Below are 10,929 nucleotides of genomic sequence, written 5' to 3'. Positions count from 1 at the left end.
TACTGTTATATTAACACATTAATCTACTGGTCCAATGGTCTACTGGTGTACTGACCAATATGCCTGTCTAGTTTGCCCACTGATCTACTAGCCAATTACAGTAGCAGACCATTACACTATTGGTTCATTGGTTTATCGTTTACAGATCTACTGACCCATTGGTCTACTGGATGGTCTATCGCACAATTAAAATACCAGTCCATTGGTCTACTAGACTATTGGTCTCCTAATCTATTTGTCATTTGATATATAAACACGGTTAAACACTCACGTATATTTGTCCGGTGGCGGCACCGACTAGTTTCGAGCCCATCGAGGGCGATTCATCAGGATGAGTGGTACTCACTCGAAACTAGTCGGTGCCGCCACCGGGCGTATATACGTCAGTGTTTAGCCGTCTTTATATATCACTTTAGTATAATGTCTCACGAAAGTTTGAATATTTGACATTTGATTAGTAATCCAGTTAACCATTGAACTATTGGTCTACTGGTCTACTAGTCTGCTGGTCTACTGGACCATTCTATTTGAGCTAATGACACCACGGTGTATTTTAAAAATAATTATCATATGTTACAGGTAGACATATTATTCCATCGCGTGCCTCTCGGTAAGATATACGTGATAAGTAAACGAGATAGAGAAAATATAGGTAAGTTAACAATATTTATATTTAACTAATAAACTCAAAAACTACTGAACAGTTTTATAATATTAGTAAGATTGTAAAACGATGTAATTACTTTTAGGTATAAAATTAGACAGTGAATGTGTTATATCATCAGTTGTGGGAGGATCTTGTGCTAGTAGGGCAGGTATTCCTCCGCAGGGAAAATGGGCTGTTACTGAAGTGAATAACAGACCTATAGATTTATTAAAGGTACGTAAGACATAATTACTCTGTGATTAGAAAAAAAATTGTAGTCTATGTGTTCTTACAGACTATGTTCTATATCAGTGGTTCCCAAACTTATTTTGTCTACTGCCAACTTTGAGAATAAATATTTTTTTAACACCCCCATATTTGCACATATTTAAAAACCACTATAACTTCAAATTAAATTAATTATTGTGACCTATATATGTATATTAACGGAGAATTGTAAATAAAACTTTTACTATAACTCGCAACTTGACACCTGCAGCGTCCACAAGGGGACGTTATCTCACACTTTGGGAAAGACTGGTTTAAACATTCGCATTTATAATATTAGTAAAATGATTTCAGGGTGGTGAAGAAGAAATGAACCGTTTAAGTATGCATGGTACAGAAGTATCCATCCTCATACAGCCAGCAGCTTTTGTGAAGAAATTAAGAGCAGCTATCAAATCAAATAAGTCTTTATTGGCTATAAGATAAGGTTCAAAATGATGTACACATATGTAGGTATAACGCAGTACATTTTTAATTTATTTATATTTTCAACCTTAATTCATATGTAACTAGCTATTGCCCGCGGCTCCATCCGCGTGAATATATAAAAAAACTTAATATGTAGATAAGTTAAAAAAGCAGCTCTTCAAGGCGTAAACTCGAAAAAAATGAATAAATAGTATCCTATGTCCGTCTCCTGGCTCTAAGCTACCTCCTCAACAATTTTCAGGCATATCGGTAAAGCCGTTCTTGAGTTATAAATTGTGTAACTAACACCACTTTCTTTTATATATAGATAAGGTTGAAAATGCGTTAAAGTGAATTAGAATTGATAATTTCATCGAAATGAAACCTTATTTTGTGTTAAAAGGTTGAATTTGCATTGAAATTGTCCGTGATTTTACAATATTTCGAAATTGAACTTAATTACATATGAAATAAGGTTCGAAATTGAATCTAAAAGTCTAAGAAGACTTAGAAATCGAATAGACTGAATGCGTTTGGTCCAATAAAGCCGATATTGGCGAAATTTTGTAGTAAACTTTGGTCCAAATTAAACTTTGTATTAGAAATAAAATTTAAAACAGTTCAGTTATTTACGAATTAACTTTAAAAAGATCGCATAATAATCGTTTAATAATAAAGCACAATTTTATTATAAAAATGACAGCTGAATTTATAATCTACTTTAAGTTTTTATGTTGGCAGCACTGGAGCAAAGCAATATGTTCTATCTCTATCGCACCTATTGCTTTTATGCATTTCACTTAATCCCTGTTACATTTTAGTAACATTATTTTAAGTCATTGCATGTAAGGAGTTTATAGAATATAGAAAATAACTAATATTTTATATGATTATTTAGAAAAATGTCTATTATTTTATATTAAAGGCAATAATATTGTGATATTTATACATTTCAACGTGAATAGAGCGTATTTATAAATTAATTGGTCTTAAATCATTCCTGAAAACAGATATTTGCGTGCGATGTGAACTAAAGATCTCTATAAATTATCTTGTTAACTTATAGAGGTATAAAAAATATTTTTTACTGTTAAATTTCATTCTGGCAATACTAAAAAACCACTGGATAGGCTATAAGTCGTGGTGTTTTGTGCCTCGTAGTAACTCAACTGTCGTCGTTATAATTTCCATGTAAACCTGCCCAGTGGATTTATAGAAGTTTAAAGCCACTTTGAACTATCTCGATAAATAAATTTGTATTTAAATGTGATTTTTATTGTAGTTATGTAAACTTTATACTTATTTTAATGTCATAATAAACTTTATGCAATATATAAACATATCTCGTAAGAAACTTTGTGATTATTTTATATGTAAATAAACATGTCTTTTAATAGTGATGTTTTTTTTTTCACAATCACGAAAATATCCAGAATCGTAACTCACTACAGAGAATTCTTTGAAAGTTTTTTAATCGAAAGAAATTATAGACCAACAGGGATATCTGAATCGGTGGGAACAAGTCAAACTAAATTGACATCTCGCTAGCGCCCTCCTGTCATTGTCAAAAATATCGCAAGATCCTTGCACTGTCAAATCATATTTTTTTCTTTTATGTCATATTCCAAGTAGGTTTTATATATTTTTTTATCATTAAAATATTACAGATATCAAATAAATATAACAACAGGGTCTTATTTGTGACGATGGAATAAAAACACCATAATTCAGTTATAAAGTATATTTCTTGTCTACTTCTTGGCCGGTGCCTTGGCCTTGGTTTCTTTTTTCACCTTCTTAGGTGGTGGAGGGGGTTTCTTGGCTACTGGCTTCTTAGTCTTCTTAGCGGCCGCGAGTTTGAGCAGCTTTTGTCTCCTCTCGCGCAACTTCTGCGCTTTCACTGCTGGATCACTTGATGGCAACTTGATCTGGAATTATGTGGTCGTTAGATGGATGGTCGATGATAAGTTGTTGTTGTGTTTAGTTGTTATTATTTCAGTTGTTGTCAACGTGAAGTAATCATGGATGATCATAACCCAATGCTCTGATAGAGAATATCATCATAAGATTAATTTAGAAAAAAAAAACTGTTGAAACCCGAGTAATTAAGCTTTTTTCTTTATATTTGATATTAAATCGCGTCAGTTTACTATCTCTGCATTTTCCTTCGTCATTAGTATGTTGGATAAATGTACATATGAATTTTTAAACTAAAATAACACAACAATTTAACTCTATTCAAAAATCTTGGTAGCCAAAAGCCATTGTCTGCTGCACAGTACCTTATCCCCACATTTACAGCCCAAGATACCAAAAATTGTGTTCTGTGCAGCGTCTCACGAAAATTTCAGAGCCGTTAAGAAATTTGAAATGAATTATACTTGATGAGGACTGAATCTAGATGATTAGATTACAAGTCTGATACTTCAACCATTTAATAAAAGTTTACTTACGCCTCTCTTCTCAGCCAAAGCCAGAGCACGTGCATTACTCTTCCTCTGCTGGTCGAGTACAGCTTTCCTTCTCAACACAGCGGAGTACGGGTTGAGACGTAACATCGCCTTGGTGTTGGTCAACGGGTTCAGTTTGCGAGTTGAACGAATCACACGCTTGCTGAAATTATATTATTGTTGAGTGTTGGTTGAATCATTGAGTTGTTGTGTTGTGTTGCGTTTGTGTCAGTTGTTGTCAACGTGATTGAGTAATCATGGATGATCATAACCCAATGCTCTGATAGAGAATATCATCATGTTTATACAGTTTCAAAGTTTTTAAATAAAATATTTATCATAGTACAATCGGACCAAACGGACAATCTCTATAAGGGAGAAACTACACATCAAGTGGGAGAATGGTCAAAAAACATGGATAAAGAGAAATAAGAGAGGAAAATTTAAATGTATATGGAAATGTCTAATTATTGTGAGAACTTGATATAGAACTTTACTCAAAGTATATCCTCGTCTTACTAATATTATAAATGCGAATGTTTAGATGATTGTTTGAAGGTATCTCCGGAACAGCTGAATGGATCATATTAAAATTTGGCATACATATAGAACATAGTCTGTAAGAACACATTGGCTACAATTTTTTTCTATACCAACAGAGTCGCGAGATATCGCTAGTTTTTAGTTAAATATTTACTCACTTGGGCGCTCTTAGCACTTTACGGATCTCCTCAGACTTGAGCAGACGGGTAAGGTCAGTGTTGGCCATCTTGGGCTGAGGAAGGTTGAAGTTCTTCTTCTCCTTTGAAGGTGTCTTCCATGAACCGAACAGTGGGTCTAGATAAAAATATAAGATAATTAATTTATGATAAAAATTAACCTATAGTTATTATATGTAACAAGACAGTGATATTTTTTAGTGTGTTTAATTTTAGTTGCAACACCTGTATAGTAAACGAGTGAACAGATTTTGACAAGTGAGGTGTCATTCGATTCATATTCTTACAAAGGGTGTCATAAGATACTGTCAATCTGATTTATAGTTTATTTAACTAAAAAAAAACAATATTTTTTAAGTAAAATTAACAAAAATGTACTCCAACATATCGACACACTGCATTGCTTGAACAATACAATGCTTCCTATGGGAACAAAATTATTTATCCCACACATTTACAACTCTGATACACAAAATGTATAACAAGTAAAAATTTGTGGGGAATAACTCATAAATTATAAAAAAAAAACAAGCCTTCATCTAATTAATATTATATTATGAACCAGCTGCTTGAATCTCGCTGAAACTTGTAATAGATGTAGAACATAATATGGAAGAACACATAGCCTTTTAAGGTTTTTATCAAGTCCACGTTGCTGGCAATAGCTAGTTAAGACCAAAACCTTAAAATCATATCTTTATATTAAATTCAAAGAATTTATAAGGTTTCAATTGCCTACTTCTTAACAGAGGATAGGATGTGCAGAAAACATTCCCCTGTCCGCCTTTTCTTTTACATAAAAGTGAGAAAGATAAAGAAGACTGGAATCATCCTCAGACACACTTATAAAAATTACCCTAAATTTAGTTGTTAGTCTTTTTTGCAGTCTTGTAACATAGAGCGGACGCATAGACATATGGCCGCTCTACCACTGTATACTCACCGAGCCTCTCAAAAGCAGACTTGGTCCAGATGATGAACCTGCCGACATGACCGCCTGGAGCTAACTTCAGTAGGTTCAGCTTGTCTACTTTCAGCATATCAACGCCGGGGATGTTACGGAACGCACGAGTAAGACCCTGTTTGAAAACATGTCAATATAATGGAGTTCTGACCACTGTAATGGACTGGCTGTACAATAGACGTTGAACATAGTCTGGAAGAACAAATAGGCTACACTAATTATGTTTTTTTAATTCCTCGCGTACGGAGTCGTAGGCCACAGCTTGTAAATCTTACTAATATAATAAATACGAATGTTAGAAGGATGAGTGGATCTTTGTTTGAAGGTATCTCCAAAACGACTAAATGGATCTCGATGAAATTTGGCATGCACAGAGAACATAGTCTGGAAGAACACATAGGCTACTAACTAGTTTTTTTTTTATTACGCGCAGACGATGTCGCGGGCGATAGCTTGTAAATATATAAATGTACACCTCATGTCGACACATCAGCTAAGACAACAATCAGCTGAAGTTTCCTTCGGGTGTTAATTTTAATCTACCCTCAACTTCGTAACCCAATTCATATTAAATGAATTAAGTAAGGCTTGTGAGGGTCTGACTAAGAAAATAAGTTAAAAAAGGCGACTAAGGTGCATCCAGGCTAGTTTCAATTGAAAAGACGACTAACCGTGGGTTTCTGAGAAATGAAGTTCCCTTTAAAAACATATTTAAAAAGGGTTAAGCACCTGTAAAGCTAGTTTCAGGCGCCCCCACGCTAGATTTTCTAAATTCCTACTCAGACTATAATATAACTTACCTGATCCTTGTGGTAGACGATGAGAGGTCCCTTACGCTGGATGCGACGACGGTTACGCATCTTACCCTTACCGGCGCGGAGGCGTTGAGATTTGTACACCTACATAACAAAAATATAAGTTAAAAAAAAACTAGACTGATCTATGTCACTCGGGGGAAGAATACAAATCGAATGACACCTCGTTTGTTAAAAGATGTTTACTCGTTTAAGATATAAGTACAGTTAAACTAATGTAAGCGAGACCATTTTTTTTTTATATCAAGGTGGCAAACAAGCCAGCCACTTCAAATCGCTGAAATAGCAAAGTGACCGATGCCCATAGACATACGCAATTGCATATGCGTTGCCTACCTTTAATCAACGGAGGAGAGGATGCACAGAAAGTAAATATTTTCACTTTCCATGCATCCTCTCATCCGGTTAGTCCACTTCCACTTCTTTCCTTATAAGAAAAAAGGGTGGGAAGGGAAAGAGTACTAAATTAGGCATCCGGGACACACACTCATCAGACTGTATGCGGAATTGCTTCCACTTGACGCCTGTCTTCTGTGTGGTCGTAGTTTTTCACTGGGCGAGCCTGACTAGTTCACGCAAACATGTTAAAGTGTTACCACTGTTAAAACCTTAGCAGATTACTATATTTTTCTCACTTACAGATTTCTCTCTTACCAGAACTGTTAGAGGTCGTCCGTCAGGACTAAGGTTTCTCTACATATAATTTGGGCAATTTAAATTTGTCTTCCTAAGTCTAAATCAATTCTGAAATAATTCAGATAGACTGTTGTTATAGGAATCTTATTCTAGTCCCAATTATAAGAACCAGTATTTGTCAAACTGATCATTTATATTAGGGACACTTACCGTGGGTTTCTGACTCCAAAAACTCTATGGGAACTAATTAAACTTTCTTTCATGCCACGCGGACAGTGTACAGCTAATCGATATTAAAATTATTATGCAATATTCCACATACCTTGAGTACATCAGACCAGGCCTTGATGCGTCTCAGGAAGATGACTGCCTGCTTGGTCTTGTTGATCTCTTGCACCTTGTCGGACACCACCAGGGGCAGCTCAGGGATCTTGTCAATAATGTGGCCTGTAACAATATTATACTATTTAATAAAATGTTTGGATATTTGTTCGGTGACATATCAAGGCATGGATGTGGTTGAAACTTGGTGATGTAGAATATACTGTGAAAGAACACATAGGCTACTTTTTATTTTTAATACTGCGCAAACCAAGTCGCGGACGACAGCTAGTAATATTATAAATGCGAATTTTTAGATGTATATATATTAGTAGGTAACTCCAGAACGGCTGCACAGATCTTGCTGAAATTTGACACAGATATAGAACATAGTCTGGAAGAACACATAACCTGCTTAGTAAGTAATTTCGCGTACGGAGTCACGGGTGACAGCTAGTTGTTATTTAAAGTCAAAACATGGAAAATTTTTAAGTTATTTTTGTACAACAGTCACTGCACCCGTAACTACTAAAGAGTTGTTCCGGAACGCCATGTCTGTGCATTTACTATAGCACTAATCCGCAGTAACACTTGGTAGCACTTGCAGCTTGCCAAATGTGGACATTTAGTGCAAATATTTATTATGAATTTATATACCGATGAGGATTTATAGTTATTACTATGTGTCGCCCGCGACTGTGTTCAGACGTGTCTGTGTCATGACAAAAGGAGGAACCTGAAAACTTCAACAAAGATCCCACAGTTAATACAAACATAAATTGCAGTTTGTCTATGGTTAACAATTTGATAATGTAAATAATCAACCCCTAACTTAGGGTAAGCTCCGAGTCCCTCCATTGGGACACATAATGTGCTGATTGTGAACAGAACCAAGTTTAAGTGAGAGCTTATACCTCTGGCCTGAACAAGGGCTGGTACTCCAGCAGCGGCAAGGGCTGCGGCGGCAGCTGCGCGGCGCTGGCGTAGATTCACGCGGCGGTGCCAACGACGCCATGGCTTGGTTGGTGCGAACATGCGACCTCCACGACACATGTTACCGAACGCACCCTGACCTGACCTACACAAATAAAATATCACTGATTTTGGCACTACGACACTCAGGAAAATAATGCCAATGGAAAGACACTTTGTCAAAATCGGTTCAGCTGTTTATGCTAAAGGTTACAATGATAATAAGATTGATGTACATACAAATATTACCACAATAGTATCATTCTAAATGAAACTAGTCATCACACAGAGTTGTTTAATGGTCAGCAGTATCCACTTAGTGGTTACTCAGTGAGTAATCTACATTAAATTTCTAGACAAAGATGTAGATAATTTGCCTTTCATATATCAAGAGTGTTGGAGGCTCAGGGGTTAAAGCACTTGATGTGTAATCTGCAGCTCTTGGGTATAAATTATGCCATGTATCAATGTGTTTTGCGATTAACATATATCAGACATTCTTACAGTAAAGGAAAACATCGTGATGCTGCATATGTCTGTAGAAATTCAAAGATATGTATAAAGTTAAGCCGCACTGGACCAGCATTGACTATGACCTAGTCTCCTAACTTAGGGTAGGCAAGCACAGCGGGGACGTATAGCTTATAAGACATGTCAGTTACAACAAAGTGACCTTGAACCACCTAGATATATGAAAATAATATTTCTTTATAATATATCTTACCTATGGGTACCACCACCACGCACACGGGGAATACGCGCTACAGCACGACCGGTTCCCCATGATTCAGCACTGGTTTGATGACCTAGTGACAACAGAAACTATCTCATCAGGATTTACCGATCCAATAAGGAGTATAGACAAGGAAATGCAATATGTTTCTCGCTTACAGAGGTTAGTGACTCTGTTTTATACAGAGACATTGGTCTTGGAAACCAATGTTAAATTATAAAGTCTTTCGGGTAATTGGTTCGTAAAAATGTATAACATATAAAGTAAAAAAAAATTTAATGTAGAAAATAGTATACAACAGTCACTGCACCCGTAACTACTACAGAGTTGTTCCGGAACGCCATGTCTGTGCATTTACTATAGCACTAATCCGCAGTAACACTTGGTAGCACTTGCAGCTTGCCAAATGTGGACATTTAGTGCAAATTTTGTTATGAAACTTTACTTATGATATAAGAGTTTTTAAATCAGATAATTTGTCATAATAAGTATATTTTCATCAGATGTGGATACATACCGGCTTCCTTGCTCACGCTGTACGGCTGCCTTGAGTTCTTTGACATAGATACATGGACATCGTTGACGAGGTCCGGGCGGATGGGCGCCTTGAACACGAATGGGAGAGCGATAGAGGAGCCCTGCTCCACTTCACTCTTCTCAGAGTATACCGACACTAAAGGTCGGGCAACTGATAGACTCTGGAATAGAAGAATTTTTTTTTTATGAGATTATGTCAGGCATATAAGAGTGTTAGAACTCAAAAAAAGATTTGCTATGTCTATGGTTCTTAAAATTAATTCCTGCTAAAGTATTTAATAAGTAAATGATGTTACTAATTATTATGCAATATTATTAGAATTATTGTGGGTTGCCTTTCATATATTTCAAGTTATCAAATATTGTTTTTGTGTTGACAATGGAAACCTACAATAAACAAGCTTTAATACTGTTTAGTTAAAAAAGATTGCAGAAATATTGTATTCTTAATGTCGACACACTACTCAAACTGGTATGAGCAATGTTTCCTAAAAGAAAGTTTAATCTTCCCCTTCTTGTACCCAGAAGACTACGAAAGTACAACCAGGAAGAGTATGGGGTTATGAAAACGTAAAAACACATCACATACAACAAAATGCAGTTCATTTTCGTGCCAATCCCGTAAAATAATGATAATATCGAGTATTAGATATAAACAAAGTTAAGAATATAAAAATTTGAAAGGATTTTGAAGGTGTTTGTAAATTCATAACCTCAAAAAGTACCGAAAAATTAACCAAACTATTGACATTTTAAACTTAAATAATTCGTTGTAAAAGTTGTTAATACATTAAATTTGTAAATTTTGTGCAACATTCATGAAAATATTAGCTAACATACACAAGCTTTCAAGGACATGGGACAAACACATTGGTTACATGCCGTATTCTGACAAAACAACAATAGCCTTGTATTTTACGAGAAATTTCGTCATTTACTATTAAACATGAGGTTCTTAGACGGTTGATAGCTCAAAGTTGTTGAAAAAAGAATAGATTGACGATATTTCGCGGAACTTAAATGCAACACGTGGGATCAAGCGTATTGTAAAAATTAAGTTTTATGCCCGCACTTACACTGTTAATTCACCACTTTAGTATTTAACTGATTATAATATCACATTTTTGAAACGTAAACTTACCATTTCGCTGTATTAGCGAAGAAATTCCTCCAAAAACACACTATAAGCGGTGGTAAAGACCATCCGCCATGCCACGGAGGAATAAAAAGACCGGAAGAGAAGTTCCTGATGACAGTTCTTAACGGCAGTTGCCATAATAATTGTTTTTAATGCAAAAAAATTGATTTCAATTTTACTTAATATTTATTTAGCCCTTAAATAACATTTAAAGAATTAATTTAACAATATTTGACAGCCAAAAATATTCAGTATCGATAAATTTATACAATAAAAATAAAAAACAGAGGTGTTCAAATAAA

General features: G+C 35.3%; 2 protein-coding genes across 2 annotated transcripts in view; one reads left to right on the top strand and one right to left on the bottom strand.

The window, feature by feature from the left end:
• The window catches only part of LOC106114390 (uncharacterized), an 11,901-nt gene extending 10,440 nt beyond the window's left edge, over window positions 1-1,461 (top strand). Inside the window, exons 12-13 of the mRNA XM_013307583.1 lie at window positions 750-880; window positions 1,229-1,461. Coding sequence (XP_013163037.1) covers window positions 750-880; window positions 1,229-1,360 — 263 coding nt within the window. The 3' untranslated portion in view covers window positions 1,361-1,461. The remainder of the gene's footprint in view (window positions 1-749; window positions 881-1,228) is intronic.
• Window positions 1,462-3,068: 1,607 nt separating this feature from the next.
• Window positions 3,069-10,671, bottom strand: RpL4 (ribosomal protein L4). The gene is given in 10 exon segments (NM_001312399.1): window positions 3,069-3,270; window positions 3,796-3,955; window positions 4,494-4,629; window positions 5,455-5,590; window positions 6,276-6,374; window positions 7,249-7,373; window positions 8,162-8,325; window positions 8,944-9,025; window positions 9,470-9,650; window positions 10,631-10,671. Coding segments are annotated over 10 exon segments (1,263 nt in total). The 5' UTR covers window positions 10,634-10,671; the 3' UTR covers window positions 3,069-3,093.
• Between the last annotated feature and the right edge of the window lie 258 nt (window positions 10,672-10,929).

This window comes from Papilio xuthus, unplaced genomic scaffold (genome assembly GCF_000836235.2).
Source record: "Papilio xuthus unplaced genomic scaffold, Pxut_1.1 DF829673.1, whole genome shotgun sequence".
Taxonomy (NCBI): domain Eukaryota; kingdom Metazoa; phylum Arthropoda; class Insecta; order Lepidoptera; family Papilionidae; genus Papilio; species Papilio xuthus.
This window is presented reverse-complemented; position numbering and strand designations above follow the sequence as displayed.